Source organism: Miscanthus floridulus, chromosome 17 (assembly GCF_019320115.1).
Source record: "Miscanthus floridulus cultivar M001 chromosome 17, ASM1932011v1, whole genome shotgun sequence".
Lineage (NCBI taxonomy): Eukaryota > Viridiplantae > Streptophyta > Magnoliopsida > Poales > Poaceae > Miscanthus > Miscanthus floridulus.
This window is the reverse complement of record NC_089596.1, coordinates 96890818-96906129: the sequence shown is the minus strand read 5'-3', so window position 1 is coordinate 96906129 and position 15312 is coordinate 96890818. Positions and strand designations below refer to the sequence as shown.

The 15312-nt window shown below is 46.3% G+C and overlaps 2 protein-coding genes, 3 non-coding genes and 1 pseudogene across 5 annotated transcripts; 1 reads left to right on the top strand and 5 right to left on the bottom strand.

Moving 5' to 3' along the window:
• Nucleotides 1–2273: 2273 nt before the first annotated feature.
• LOC136516040 (cis-zeatin O-glucosyltransferase 1-like) lies at nucleotides 2274–3761 on the bottom strand (annotated as a pseudogene).
• Nucleotides 3762–4385: 624 nt separating this feature from the next.
• Nucleotides 4386–5235, top strand: LOC136514888 (uncharacterized). Its single transcript, XM_066508601.1, has 3 exons — nucleotides 4386–4486; nucleotides 4591–4704; nucleotides 4787–5235. Exons 1-3 carry the CDS (start codon nucleotides 4439–4441, stop codon nucleotides 4946–4948), a joined length of 324 nt encoding a protein of 107 aa, XP_066364698.1. The 5' UTR covers nucleotides 4386–4438; the 3' UTR covers nucleotides 4949–5235.
• An 849-nt stretch (nucleotides 5236–6084) lies between these two features.
• On the bottom strand, nucleotides 6085–8272 carry LOC136517906 (large ribosomal subunit protein eL37x-like). Its single transcript, XM_066511561.1, has 4 exons — nucleotides 8130–8272; nucleotides 7905–8040; nucleotides 6420–6521; nucleotides 6085–6316 (listed from the first exon to the last, which is right to left on the bottom strand). The coding sequence occupies exons 1-4, from the start codon at nucleotides 8130–8132 to the stop codon at nucleotides 6273–6275; spliced, it is 285 nt and encodes a 94-aa protein (XP_066367658.1). The 5' UTR covers nucleotides 8133–8272; the 3' UTR covers nucleotides 6085–6272.
• LOC136519236 (small nucleolar RNA Z199) lies at nucleotides 6788–6868 on the bottom strand. The gene has a single exon (XR_010774793.1). It is a non-coding gene; the product is annotated as a small nucleolar RNA Z199 (small nucleolar RNA).
• Nucleotides 7011–7095, bottom strand: LOC136519237 (small nucleolar RNA Z199). Its single transcript, XR_010774794.1, has one exon. It is a non-coding gene; the product is annotated as a small nucleolar RNA Z199 (small nucleolar RNA).
• LOC136519247 (small nucleolar RNA R64/Z200 family) lies at nucleotides 7265–7358 on the bottom strand. The gene has a single exon (XR_010774802.1). It is a non-coding gene; the product is annotated as a small nucleolar RNA R64/Z200 family (small nucleolar RNA).
• Nucleotides 8273–15312: the final 7040 nt, after the last annotated feature.

Here is a 15312-nt window from a genome sequence, read left to right as displayed (position 1 = left end):
TTATATATTTAAATTTTAGAGATTTGTTATGGTGCTCGGAAGGAACCACTGGTTCCTCCGTGTAGAAAATTTTCAGCCATCTGAGGTAATTAGGGGCTCCTTAGACATTTTAGTGGATATTCACTTAGACCGACATATCCTTTCTTTTCTCTCTGCGAACAACTGAACGCCACACGGATCTGCGGAAGCCGGCGGGATGGTGCTCGCCGGCGCTTCCCGCAGGCAGGCTGCTGCAGGGTGCTCGCCTGTGCCGTCCGCTTGTCTGGGAATCATTGCCGGCAGCATGTACGAGATCGCAACCGACCGTCGTCTGTTTGGGGCTTTGGGCCACCGCCTGCATGGCGATCACTGCCGGCCGCTTGCAGGGCACGGTAGCCTTCCTTCCGATTCTCTTGATGCTACACGCGCGCTCCACATCTTGGCGATCCCGCCGAAGATCAGAACAACCTCTAGCGGTCGGAGTTGGGGCTGCAATCGAAGTGGCAGCAAGGCAGCTACTACTCATCCTCACAGGAGCCGAGCACACACCCCTCCCCATTCTCCATCGTTAGTTGCCATAGGTTCATAGCCGTGCGCAGGATCGAGGCCCACACGTTCATAGGGGTCGCCGGGGCAGCAGGGGCCGGCGCTTGATCAAGATAGGCATGGATTCGTCGGCCGCCTCCCCTCGATCGTCGGTAGACGGCAGCCACCACCGCCGAATACTTCGCGGGCTCGGGTCGTGCTCAGGAAAAAAAAACTCACCTACGAAATTAACATAAATACCCTTTGAATTTAATTTGAAACTAGTTCCTGTCCCACTAATTTTTAGTTCCTGCCTACAACTTAAGTTCCTTTGAATCGGTTATTCTTATTTTTTGACCATCCGATCTAGTCTGATGGAGGGTTCTCATTATTTCCAAGCATAGTAATATTTCTCTTAAATTTAACTTAATACTCTCTCGCTTTGGCTTTTTCGGGTACTCACTCTTCTCTAAAAATAAGTTTTCATTTCGGATTTTGAAGGGTCAACTAATCTCAACTTTAACTATTAGGTTTAAATAAAAATAAAATTAACATTTATATGTCCAAATAGATTCTTATACTATGAAAATATATGACGTGGTTAATCTAATTGTGGTCTTATTTTACTTAATGCATCTTTTTGATATTTTTCTATATCTATGTATATTCAGGTCTGGAGATAAGTTTGTCTTGCCTTACCTACATTGTATTTTATTTTACCAAGAGTGAAATACAATGGCGGCCATTTTACTTGTCGGCATGTGCCAGTCCAGTCCACGAACATGCAAACGTGGAAAATGAGCCCATGAACTTGTCAAGTTGTTCACCACAGGCCCATTTCACATCCGGCGCGGCCTCCAGACGACGTGACAGCGCCAGCGTGACGGACAAAGCACGTGAGCCGCACGTTTAACGAAGATGCTGGGGCGGCCAAGCAGACCGGGCGAGCGGGGTGGGCACAGGCATGCGCACGAGCAGACCTCCAAGCGAGCTGCCACGGCTGTGCGGCCCAGCGCAGGAGCAAACCTCCAGTGCGGCGGCGCGCGAGGGCGGCGGCGCAGACGTGCATCGCGGCGGCGCGTGGCGGGCATGGTCGGCGCGAGCGGGCGCTGCCGAGCGAGACGGGCGTGGCCGGCGCGACCAAGCGGAGGAGGCGTAGCCCAGCCGCCCGAGCCATGCAACCACGCACCACCAAGGGTAGAGCACTGGAGACCGCCATGGACGCTACAGCGGTGCGCGCCGGTATCCAAAGTCGCAGATCAGCTGGGGCTGCTCCTCTCTGCCCACCTCGCCGGTCTTCAGCAGCGCGGCCGTGAGCGCCTGCGCTGCTCCTCTCCGCTCGGCCTCCACGTACGCCGCCGTCGCCTACCGCCCGCGTCCTCCAAGAAAGCCTCCGCGCCGCTCGACGGATGCCCATCCGCGGCCCGCCGCCCGCGTCCTCCGGGAAAGCCTCGCTGTCCGCTGGGAGGACCTCGACGCGCACCTTGCCTCCCTGTCTCTCTGCTGCTACCGCGGCCGTTGTTGGATTGGATGGGTGGCGGTGGTGGGCTGGTGGCATCGTCGCTGCTGGTGGTGGAAGGCTCGCCCATCTCGACAACGCGGGCAACGCGGAGGCGCCTCCTCTGCTACTGATGCGGCGCAGCAGCTTTCGGCACACCATGACGGCTGCGAACCGGGCGAGCTCCCTGACGGGGAGGATGCACGGTGCGAGGTGCGTCATGTTGGCGGCGTAGGCTCGGACGGCGACCTTGGGGAGCGACTTGCTGAGGCTAATGCCGACTTGGGGATCGGGACCGCGCGTGGAGAAAGGTCCGGAGCTTCCTGGCGGCGGACTGCGCCTCGAGCCAGTCCAAGCACTCGTGCCGCCGCGAGCTCCCGCTGCCAGTCCCACTGCTCGCGCCGACGCCGGGGAGGAGTACCGGGCTGAGAGGCCCGACGGCGAACAGCCTGCGGCCGTCGGAAGACGGGATCCCCTGGAGCACGTTGAGGAAGCCGCCCTCGAGCGCGCGGCAGGTGTTGACGACCATGCCGGCGCCGGGCGCGCGCCGGCGCTCCTGCCCCATCCGCCTAGCGAGCGTGACGAACTCCGGGATGGCGCAGGTGTCAGGCTGGTGGAACACGAGGGCATGGCAGCGTAGCAGGGCGTGCTCCCGGTCTGCCCACCCGACGTTGTAGGAGGCGGCGAGGCAGTGCACGCCGAGGGCCTCGGCGCTGGGCAAGCGCGTGGCCTCGGCCACCGCGAACGCCGCCATGCGGTCGTTGAGGACAACGACGCGGCGGTGGGTCGCGGCGAGCTCTGCCAGTAGCGCGGCCAGCGGGGCCCCCGTGCCGGCGCGGTAGGCCTCGAAGAGCGACTGCATGTGCGCCGGGAAAGGGGAGCGCGGGTCCGTGGCGGGGGACTCGTGCGCGGGCACGTCCAGCGTGTGGAAGCGCACCGCCGCGGGGAGGGTGCCGTCCCAGCCGTGCAGGCGCGCGCGGGCCTCCTGGAGGTGCGGCTATGGCGCCGCGAAGTGTACGGGGAGCCCCTGCGCGGCGAGGAGCAGGGACAGGTGTAGCAGCTGGTTCACGTGCTTCGTCTGCCACGCTGGCGCTGCCACGTCGCCTGGAGGCCGCGCCGGAGGGGAAATGGGCCTGTGGTGAACAACTTGACAAGTTCAGGGGCTTATTTTTCACGTTTGCAAGTTCGTGGACCGGACTGGCACATGCCGATAAGTTAAAGGGCCGCCAGTGTATTTCACTCTTTTACCAATAAAGGTAGTGGCGACTAGTTTGGGTCCTTTGTCCTCCTTTACATGGTGATACCTTGAGATAGATAGGTCTAAATATTTTTCCGGTTTCTTCTAAGGAATTTAGCACAAGACACGACCAGGGTTTTGTGCCTGTAGCCAAATGTTTGTTGTGAAGATTAACTAGCTATAGATTCTGTAGACTAATGTTTTTTTTTCTTTTTTTCGTGATAGGGCCATTATTAAGCAGCTGAATAAGCTTTGAAATTTCCTTAATTATACAAGCACCCCCAAAGAGAATGAAGAAATCAAAGCTTTGCCGTCTGTTCTGAAACTGAAGTTGAAACTTGAAATATGTCAGCAAAATATCAAGTTTTGTTAGTTTTTTTCTCTCTACGTGGCATGCAGAGTCGTTAGCTAGTTCTCACTAATATTTTGTAGCAACTAATACCTGATGATGATTTGTTCATGTATGTAAATCGGTTTGCTGCGGTGTTTTGCCGTGAAGATTATACAATAGCCAATAGCCATCGATCATGTAGATCATTATATACTGATGTAAATACATGAATGAGCTTGGAAATTTTGCTATGCACTCCCTCCGTCCCAAAAAATACAATACAATTCTCATTTAGCGATGAGTTAAAAAAATAATTTTGACCAAATTTATTTATAAAAAATACCAACATTTATGATATCAAATAAGTAGCATTATATTAATTATGAAATATATTTTCATAGCAAATCTAATTGGAGGTATATAAATATTGATATTATTTCCTATAAACTTGTTTAGATTTAAAAAAAAAAGTTTGACTTGTCTGAAACCTAGCTAAAATTATATTATTTTTGGGACGAACAGAGGAAGTATAAAGAAAGAAAATGAAGTTTTCCACTTGTGTGATGAATGGATGTTGAAAGTCTGAAACTCTATCCAAATTCTCTATTTCCTGTGCCTGCCTATTTGTGGATGAGCATGCTCTAAACATGGTTTGAACTAGCAGTAATTAGCCATGGCCATTTGTGGTCAGGATTCACAAGCACACCTACCGCTTATTCGCTCTCACCACTCAAAATCAGCCCGACACTTGTCAATGCTGCAGCATCTCCAAGATTGTCTATATAAACCAGTCACCTGACTGTCCATCAAACAATATCGTCGTTCGTTCCTAAAGTGATCTTGAGAAGTTACAAGCAGATCATCGGCAATGTCGAACATCGAGCAATCCTGCGGCAAGGCGCAGGCCGAGGGCGAGGTGAGCAGCTCCGGCATCCTCCTTCCAATCCAAGCAGATCACATCACATTCACATGGTATGGAGTTCACTTCACCCGTATGTGTGTGCTTGTGCGTGTATGCAGTGCCAGGCGCGGCGCGCGGCGCAGTGCGTCAAGGACGCCGGCGGCGCCACCGCCTGCGCTGCGGCCGACAGCGCGCAGCTGCAGGAGCACCGCGCCGCCGGCGCCGTTCAGCAGGTACGAACGGCTGGTATCTCTCTCCTCGCCGCAGAGTAACTGCGTGACCGTGCTTGCTAACACCGTCCGTGCGCGTGCCAAGGCTGCTGAGCAGGTGGCGCAGACGGCCCAGGGCGCGGTGGCGGCTGCCCAGAGCGCGGCGGCAGCTGTCAAGGACACGGCGGCTGGCGCAGCGGCGGCCGTCAAGGACACGGCGGCGGGCGCAGCGGCGGCCGTCAAGGACACGGTGTCCGGCGGCCACTGATCGACCCAACGCGTGAACCGGCGTACAACAATGTTGCATGGCTAAGTACAACAATGTTGCATGGCCAATGATTGAGGGTTAAGGCCAAAGATGGCTAAATTTTACCCCTTTCCTTATGTTTTTTTTAACATGTTTCATTCACCCATCTTATTGTCATTGTGATCGCCTACGCTACGATAAAAAAGGCCATATTTACTATGATCAACGTTATGTTTCCAGTTGCACTTACACTAGCATTGTTTCCTCCTGCAACTAAAGGAACAGCAATACAACATGTGTTTCTTACTGTTTACTGTCAATGTTTTCTCAACCTACTGTCAGTGTTTCTTACACTAGCATTGTTTCCTCGTGCATCGATCTTGACAAAAGATTTACCTTCCATCCCTTCCAAACACAATCATCTTAAACAACTTTTCTGTCAATGTTTTTTAAAGAAAATTTACTATCGATATTTATCTGAAAGTGATCGTGGCAAAAGATTTACTTTCATCGTTTTTGAATGCAATCATTTAAAAAAAATCGTATAGTACTTTTTGCAAATTAGCGTGTGCTTTCAAATTACCAAAGATAATATAGGCTCCCCCAAAGAGCATTATGTTTCCAGTACTACGATGAACATTATGTAGTCACCCATCTTATTGTGATCGCCTGCAATAAAAAAGACCTATCTTTACTATGATCAACATTATGTTGCACAGTGTTTCCTGATGCAACTGAAGGACCAGCAGTACAGCGTGTCTTTCTTACTGTCAGTGTTATTTTCACTACAGCGTGTATTTCCTACTGTCAATGTTATTTTAACGAACTTACTGTCAAGTGTCAATGTTCATCACGGAAGTGCTAGAGACAAAAGATTTAGGTTTTCCAGATAAAATCGTCTCAAACAAATTACTGTCAATGTTTTTTGAAGGAAACTTACAGTGAATACTTATCATGGAAGCGATCGTGACAACAGATTTACCTCGGATACTATCATTTACTAAAGATTGGGGCAATGATTTTAACAAATTGGCGTGTGCTTCGAGACTTCTAACAACAGCCCACTTATCAGCTTGTTCACTCGAAGATGCTGCATCTCTCTTTCACAGCTAATACCGTACAACGTGCACAACGGTTTTCAAGCGAAGATAATTGCATGAGCATCAAACTGGGGTACTAAATAAAAAAAAGCACGCTCACAAAAAAGATACATCATACCGCCAGGGCGTCTGACTTTAATTCAAAGCACGATAAACAAGTACTTTCATAGTATTACGGCTAAGTAGTTCAGGAGTACAATTCAATCAAAAAGTCCCAACTTCTAGCTTCTGAGGTTCATCCAGACTTAGTTGGCAGCAGCGGCACTCTTCTTTGGGGCAGCCTCAGTCCCTGGATTGAAGAAAACCAATCAAATTAAGTCATCCAGGTTTGACACAAGGATGAGAATTCCCAAGTTAAATTGCAGGGATAATCACCAACAAATGAAAGGTACCTTCTCTGAAGTTGCTCTTGAAACGGCGAGGCACGTGTCGCATGTACCTCATCCTTCCAGTCCCAGTTGTCTTGCGCCTGATGGCCTTCACACTCCAGTTATCTGAAATCATGGCCCACATGTTAACATTGAGTGCATTCAGGTTAGAATGCAAGGCATATGAAGTTGAATCGAACACAGCTTATACAATACTAAAACTAGGTTTACAATTTACAGGATTTCCATCCAATGCTTACAAATCAGACTATCATCATAGACCTAAACCCTTGAGACAAAGAAATGAAGCAGAAATATGTTAAGGCACCGAGAAGGCAAAATCATGAGAGAAACAGACAGAATGCAACGAAAATAAAAAAAAAATGTGCAGGGGTCATCAGAGACTTAAAATGAGGGAATCACAGGGGAATAATCCAATCATATTGTTGCAGTTTAATACTCTTCATCTGACCATGGAAACAGGCGAGAAGAACCTAGCTAAGTATCTCGGTAAGAAATATAGCAACCTAAATGTCAAGATTTTCAAAGACAAACAGTGACACTCGTTGTTTAGTATACTGCTGCTCAGAATCTGATGCACAAGGATAAAGATGGGATCATCAGAGACTTAAAACTTGGGAATCATAGGAGAATAACTCTAATCATGATGTTGTAGCAGTTAATTGCTCATAGCTTGATCATCAGCAGTGGAAGCTGGCAACAAGTGTTTAAATGTAGTACAAAGTCACACAATGGTACAAGATGCAGCATTATGATATAAAACGTTACAAAAGGCTTCAAAAGAGGAAAGAAACATTTGTGTTGAATACAAGAAACCAGTGACCCATCAAAAACAGAAGTTAGTAGGCTGATGCTCAGAACATGAAACATCTTCTCATTAATGCCAAGGCATCTCTGAAGTCTGACATGCGAATATAATTTCATGATTCATCATAGCTTTCATCCATTAGTTAGTAAACAATATCAGGAGGTGGACATTTAAAAAAAGTAAATACAATGAGGTTTGTAAATGAGGGCAATGCTAAAACATACAAGGAGTGAACAGTAGCACAATATAATATGGATCATACGAATGAACTGTTCTAAAGTATCACAGAATCAGCAATTGGCACACTGGGATCAGCTTGGAAAACATTGTTGTCAGTCAAGTATAATCAGAAACACGGACCAATGTTTTATTCATCATTTCCCGCAGAAACGAATTCAGCAGCACATTAGCCAGAAAGCACATAAGCCAGTAGCATAATGATGAACAGATATGCATACAAAGCGACAAGCCCTAACCCTACTGCATACGTGACAGCGTTCAAATGCTCGTCCAGTTTTAAGTTCATAATGAAACATACCAAATCACACCGTTTGGCCATCTAGATATATGCAACGGAGCAACATCACAGGACAAAACAACACAGGGGAACACTAAAACTGACTAGATCTAGCAACGGGGGAAACGGAGGAAGAGAGAGGAAGCGGCGCGGCGGATCTTACACTTGCGGATGCGGGCGGCGGGGTAGCCGCAGGAGGAGCAGGTGCTCTTCTGAAGGTGGAAGCTGCGGCGGCCGCAGCGGATGCAGAGCGTGTGCGTCTTGTTCCGGCGCTTGCCGAAGCTGCCCGTACCCTTTCCCTGCGAGCCACAACAACAACACCGCGTTAGCGGACGAACAGACGGAGGCGTAGGGGGAGGCGGCGGCGGCAGCAGCGACGAGCACGTACCATTTCCTTCCTTGCTCCGCCCGGCTAGGCTTTCAGGAGGAGGCGCGGCGTGGTCGGGTTGGGAGAAGCGGCGGCGTGGGGGCGGAGAGGCGTAAAACCCTAGAGCTTTATAGCGGCCGACGCACGCGGCACTGCTCACTGGGCTTTTGGTTCCGTAAATGGGCCGAGCGTGAGTCTTTGCCCTAACCTTCTTACATAGGCTTTCGACCACCCGGTGGATTGGCCCCCCAACAGCGACGGTTGTTGTTCACACGGTGTTAAATTTTGCATTTTAGCCCTTTTTGAAAACAATATTAACAAGTTTATCTTTCAAAAAACTTTTTCCAAAACTAGATCCCAAGCCTGGCGTTAAATAATACAATGTCGAGGTATTCGCATTGGTGTTATGTAAGTTTCACCGAAGCCTGCCACGTCAGCGCCGACATGGCATGGCCTCACCGAGCCTCAGTGAGGTCATTTGGCGCTGACCCTCATACATTGGTGTTTAGTCGACTCACATCGAGGTCTAGGCACCTAAAACACGTCAGCCCCTCCTTCCTCCTCCTCTCTTGTGGTGTGCCACCTCTTCTTGCTCTCCCATTCTCACTCCCCATAAACTGTAACTTCTCTCCTATTCACTCCCCATGAACTGTAGCTTCCAAATCTGACCCTAAGGAGCCCTAGTCTCACGTGGTATCACTTCCCTGAGGTAATCTTTGCCTCTTCTCTTGCATTTCATTCGGCCAGATTTGATTATATCGGTGTGATAGGATTAGAACCCTAAACTAGGGGTGTATGGTTGGTTTGGCATATTATTTGTGAAATGTATATTAGAAAGTTAGCATGCATGTGGAGCCAGTAGTATAGGCTTAGGGTTCTTTAGTTGAACATTTTTTTTATAAAATGTCAAAGTCCACTGAAATGTTGCTTACAATGGAATTTATCATGAGGGTATTGCTTAGAAAGCTGAGAGATCATAAGTAGAATGGAAGATAAGACTCCTAGGGGCAAAAAAATAAGACTGCTTAGAATTTCCTTGAAAAGATCGTTATGTGATCCAACACCAGCCATTAACTTAGGTAGTATATCATCCGAGTAAGAATGAATATTCTCAACGCACATAATATGACCACTCACTTGTTCTTTATCAATAATTTCTAAGTAAATAAAGATAAAGATCAAATTTCAGGCGTTGTAAAGGCTCACACACTTGAAAAGCAAATAGTACCTCCGTAAAACCCTGTCAAGTGGAATTTGGAAAGACAATGCAAATTAAAATATTACTAAGTAGGGCAATAATTTGCCACATTAATTAAAGTAGAGCAAATAGTATTGCTATTAAGAGGCCAGGGGTGAATAACCTATAAAAATTTTCTACAAAACACAAATATTAGAGCAAAGATTGATTAGTACATATGAAGTCCTAATAGCAACTACTTTGCACTAGCTCTAATTTCACCCAATGTAAGCCCCTACACAATTCTAGTACCTTAGTTTCTAGACTAGAGCACAACAACACACAAGCTACTACTAGCAAGAACTACACTAGAAAGCCACTAAAAAAGGCAACTAAGAGCATTTCCAGCAATGCCCCCTACTTGACCCCCTACTCAAGATTTGGGTAGTGGGGGTAAAAAAATAGCTCCAGCAGACCCCCTACTACGCCCCTTAATTTTCTTGGCCCCCTACGTTTCCCCCTCCATCCTCTATTCACTACTAGAAATATCCACTTCTATAACGAAAATCTTAATGACGAACCCGAAATCGTCATAGAAGATCGCTTTTTATGACGAATATTTCTGTTTCATCATAGATCGGTGGTGACGATCCTCCAACCCTCCCTATCTATGATGAAATCAGACATCGTCATAAAAAATGTCATAGAAGAGCACATGGTTTCGTCATAGATCACTCGCGTGATTCATGTGACAATCTCCTTTAATACTGTGACGAACAGGGCTTCGTCATTGAACTAAATACACATCTATGACGAACAATATTCGATCTGTAACGAACGGTGCTTCATCATAGATCTCCACATGGTACTTTCTCCATCCAACGTCTACCTGTGGGACCTATTGAAAGCTCTAGTTTTGTAACAGAACCGACCAAATCATAAGAACGTAAGTACAAAAACAATCACCGAAGCGATCAAATTCCTGTACTTAAGCTCCCATAATCCCGGTAGTCCGGAAATCATGAAGGATTTCAACCAACTCTCGACATACAAACCAAGATCATAGTGATTCAACACAACACATCATCTGTTACAACATTTCACAAGTAGCATTCGGATTACATCCAACAGAGTTGAAATAGAATATTACAAATCAAGTTTGGGTGTGCGGAAGCAACATAGTTTAGTACAAAACATCATAGTTTTCAAATACATTGCCAAGTCTGAGTCATGTCCCACAAAAGCATTATCAGGTACGAGAACTAGTAGAGACCGCGCCCAACGGTCTAGTCTTCATCCCCAGCTGGGAGAAGGCAGTACTTGCAGCAACCAAAGTAGAACTGGTCATCTGCAACAGGTGGGAGATAAACCCTGAGTACGAGAAGGTACTCAGCTAGACTTACCGGAAAAAATCAGAAATAAAGGACACCAAGGATCATGCAAGGCTTTTCAGGTGGGCTAGCTCGACACAGTTGCATAAAAGAGCTTATGATTATATTAACCAATTTAAATTTAGCATCAAGCTTATCATTATTTACCTGTCCACTAGATTAGCACATGTACTAGAGCACTCACTTATTAGGAGCAAACAATATTAACCATAGCAGGTATAATAAGGCTGTCATCATCATATCATCATTTCCGAACCATTAAGTTATTTAGTGTATCTACATTGGAGATAAGCCCGTCAAGTTCTCACTAACCGGGAGAGACGGTGACTCGAATTGAATTACAACTCAGCTGAGGGGGTATTCCTAACTCTCACCCTAGCATACTTTGCAAGGGTAGCCGTGGGTCACCTTTGGGACATCCCAGGAACCAAATTCGCGGGTTCGATCAGCGCCAGCACTCTCAGGGATTACCCTTCTGCCAGGACGACCAGGACTTTTAAATCACCTGCCCTTGGACTCACGCCTACGACTCCCTTCCGAGGCGTACTTTATACTTATCGACTCCCAGCCTGAGGTGAGCTACTCGGCTTCATGGTCGGTCTCCAGACCTGGCCAACTAAGAGAGAGGCATGCGTTCAACATGAACAGGAAAGGCTCCAAGAATCAGTCCTTAAGCAACACGGATAGAGTCACTGCAAACCGACAAGCCTCCGTCTGGTCTTCATTTCAAATTAAGACTGGTTCTTTTCCACGATAGCAAATATAGCCAACCGTGCCACATGTATCTTCCTATATCTCGCAGGTGACAGGAAATCACCTGACTTCTAGCGTGTTTAAGCAGGGCTAAGCACTACACGAGCCTGAGCTACATAGGATTCAGGGTAACAATATCTGGACAAGGATTGGGTAACCAATGCAGCAAGTGTTTGCATCCAACACCTAAACTTAATGCAACAATATATGTAATAACAATACTGTAACTGCATTTCGGAAATTAGGAGGCTTAATATGCTCCGGGGCTTGCCTTTCACAAAGTTGCACGGACGGTGATCCGGGCACTCAACGGCGACCTCATCTGGCATTTCTCCTGAAGACTACTCCTCCTGAATCTCCGGTGTCGGCTGCTGCTGCTCGCTTGGTTCCTCGAATTCCAGCAGGGTCACTCCCTCCGGTACACCTATTGCATGCTGATGCAAAAGATAAATACCATGGATGCATAAGGAATGACATGATGCTCATGATGAATGAATCACAGTAAGTGTTTCCCGAAAACATCACTGGACACTCGTTTACCGAGTAAGACTAGCCCTATTCAAATCACTTTAAGCATGTATCTAACTTAACTTAAAGAACAAGATCACTTACCTAACTTGCATAACCTAAGATAAAGATGCTCATCTTCGGTTAAAGGCCTAACACCTAGGAACATTACCACAACTTAGAAATAATAAAGGTATACATAATTTAACATTTAAGTTTCATATGCATACAAGTAGTCCCTTAATTAAATCACAACTAAAGTTCTACAATTTCAAATGACTTGCATGAGGACATTCTGGAAAGCTTATGAAATTCTCTACAAAACATTTGTAAACACCAAAGCATGATTCTTATGTTAACCAAATCAATTTCCAGCAAACCTAGAATCTGTCCAGAATGACAGGGTTACTAACTTAATTATTTAATGATTGTTCAAAAGCATACTTTGATCAAACCAAGTTTACCAACTTGTTTTGCATACGTAAGAAACATCAGAAAGTATAGTGCCAACTTCTAAATAAATTATTTAATATCCTTTTCCAATTTATTTAGTTAATTAGGTGATTTAAGCAATATATAGTAAAACTATTTATAAAAATCTACAAAAATTACAGTAGCTATCTCATGCTGCACATAGACTACCATAAAAATTTCAAAGACATTGGGCAAGTAGAACTTGATGTATCCAAAATAACAGATGACATGTCTAATTTGAGCATAATTAGGAAACTTTATTAAAAAGTGTCAAGCAATAGATTTCCCATTTTTCCTAGCATCATTCTTGCATAAGAATAGTACTCACCAAATTTTACCTTTACTGGATCTATAGAAAAATTATGAAAATTCACACAAGATCCATCCATTAATAAAAGGAAATTCTATAACTCAAAAACTACATATGCACTAGCTCTGAAATTTTAACCAGAGCTTCTAATAAGCAATAATAGATTACCCACAAAATTTTATAATTTTTGGACCACAGAAACTCAAGATAAAATTCAAACAAGTTTGCATGCATCTAAAAACACATTTCAAAGTCATATTTAATTCATCCAAATTTTCTAAAACATATGCTCATATAATATTTTTATTAAATACTAGACATTACTAGAAACACAACAAAATTAGAACCACATCATTTGGATCCACCATCTAAGAGCTACACATTTTTGAATATGCACATAAATCTGTGAATAATCAAACAAAACAAAATAGGAAACCTAACAGCTACTGGGCCAGCCCAAGAAACGGCGGCCCGCGAGCGCACAGGCGCGGCCCAAGACAACGGCGCAAGCGGCCCAGGCTGGGCTCCCGCCTCCGCGTCGGAGACTGACGAATGGGCCCCGCTTGTCAGCGAGACAGACAGGGGAGCGGAGGACGACGACGGCGCAACTCGCCGCCGGTGGCTCCTCCGGCAAAACCATCTACGCTACGACGTTCACCATGATCATGCGCATCTAGTGGTGACCTCAATCGGTGCTATGGTAGCGGCTAGAGGGGTTGGCGACTGACACGGCGGCGCACGGCCACGGCATGGCCGGCTCCGGCGAACTGACGGCGACACAGCCCCTAACGGTGACTCTACGAGCTTCGGTGATGTTCCTATGACCTAGCGCGAGGCAGAGGAGGGGACGGGAACGGCGCGAGGACAGCTGGCCGTGTGGGGCGCCAACTCCGACGAACTCCCGCCATGGCTGTGGTGGGGAGAACGACGAATACGCCCTTACCTTGGCTCGAATGACTCGATTGAACGGTGGAGGTGGTAGAGGGAATCACGGCGAAGCTACCGACGAGCTGGGCAACGCGTTTTTGCGAAGGTGAGCAAGCGAGGCGAAGGTGAAGGTGTGGCTGGCAATGGCGGATGGCTGCGGTTCTGTTGCTGCGCGCGGTGGAAATGCAAATGGAGCAGCGACTCGGTGGGAAGGCGCTGGGGTGCTTCATGATGCGGCTGGCCGTGCCAGGGCGTCCGCGGCGCGTGGCCTGCGCGACAGAAGGTCGACGATGAGTGGCGGACACGCGGCGTCAAGCCTCTGAGCCGGTCGGCCATGACGGTCACTGACTGATTTCTGAAAACGGCGATTCAGAGATCACATGACCCGACTGACAGATGAACTTAACCGTGATGGATCTCTCAAACCGTGACGATCTGGGTTAAGTTGTAGTTAACAAAGTTGGAGACCTACGTGAGTACTACAAGTTTGCTAATTGCAGCTCGAGCTAGTTTGGCTTGGTTAGTGAGATACAGTGCTCCAAACATCAGCTCATGAAACTATACTTCACTAAGGACTTAGAAAAATTTGCTAAGTATGAAATCAGCATGTACTTCAGACTTGTGGGCCATGTTTGAGCATGTTCTAGACATTTTCATGAAATGATCATATGGAGACTTTTGTTCCTTAATAAATTTGCTACAACTTTTGTAAAGAGTGTACAGCCATGCAAAGCTTCCAAGTTGGTCTTTTGAATCAGTCAAACAGTGTCACTCTAAGGGTCATTAAAAGTCAAACCTCTCCTAAAGGGCAATTTGGTCATTTTGGTCCACATGAACAATGTCCAAACAATTACCCTAAGTGTAGTTAAGGTGTATTAGACCATGATCAACCACTTTACAAAGTTGTTATACCACTTCTAATGATCACATGTGATACAGCAATTAAAACAAGCAATTCATTCATATGTTTCAATACAATGTTTCACATGTTGCATGACCTTGTTGTTATCCTATACTTGTCACATTACTACCATGTTGCCTTGTTTCAAGGTATGAGAGTTTCATGTTGCATTCCCATGTTGCACTACTACCACTCTAAGTAATCAAGCATGAAACACATACAATTTAAAATGTTACATATGTATGTTTCAATGACAATGGCATAATGACATGGATAATGCACATGTTTATGAAATGACATGCAATTAGTAGAAGCCAAACACCTAGGGTGTTACAGCCCTCCTCCCTTAGAAAAATCTCATCCCGAGATTTGGAAAGCGTACCATTTAGTATAGAAAGTTGGATGATTTTCCTTTAAATAATCTTCCCGCTCCCAGGTTGCATCCCGTTCACTATGATTACTCCAAACTACCTTGTATAATTTAACTACTCGTGTATGAGTCACTCTTTCTTGAGTATCCAGGACTTGCACGGGCTTTTCTTCATAAGAAAGATCAGATTTTAAGTTGACTTTCCTTGTTGCTATTCTTTCCTCAGGAATATGAAGACACTTCTTCAGCTGGGACACATGGAATACCGGGAATATAGCTCCCATCTCACATGGTAGATCGAGCTTATATGCTACTCTTCCACTTTTCTCGATAATGCGATAGGGTCCAACATATCGAGGCTCAAGCTTCCTTTTAATTCCAAAACGCTTGACTC

Coding starts and splice junctions, on each gene's coding strand:
- LOC136514888 (XM_066508601.1), top strand. CDS start 4,439: ATGTCGAACATCGAGCAATCCTGCGGCAAGGCGCAGGCCGAGGGCGAG. Junction 4,487..4,590: donor AGGCGCAGGCCGAGGGCGAG/GTGAGCAGCTCC, acceptor GCGTGTATGCAG/TGCCAGGCGCGGCGCGCGGC. Junction 4,705..4,786: donor CCGCCGGCGCCGTTCAGCAG/GTACGAACGGCT, acceptor GCGCGTGCCAAG/GCTGCTGAGCAGGTGGCGCA.
- LOC136517906 (XM_066511561.1), bottom strand. Junction 6,522..7,904: donor CGCCGCCCGCATCCGCAAGT/GTAAGATCCGCC, acceptor CCATGATTTCAG/ATAACTGGAGTGTGAAGGCC. Junction 6,317..6,419: donor CAAGAGCAACTTCAGAGAAG/GTACCTTTCATT, acceptor TCTTCAATCCAG/GGACTGAGGCTGCCCCAAAG.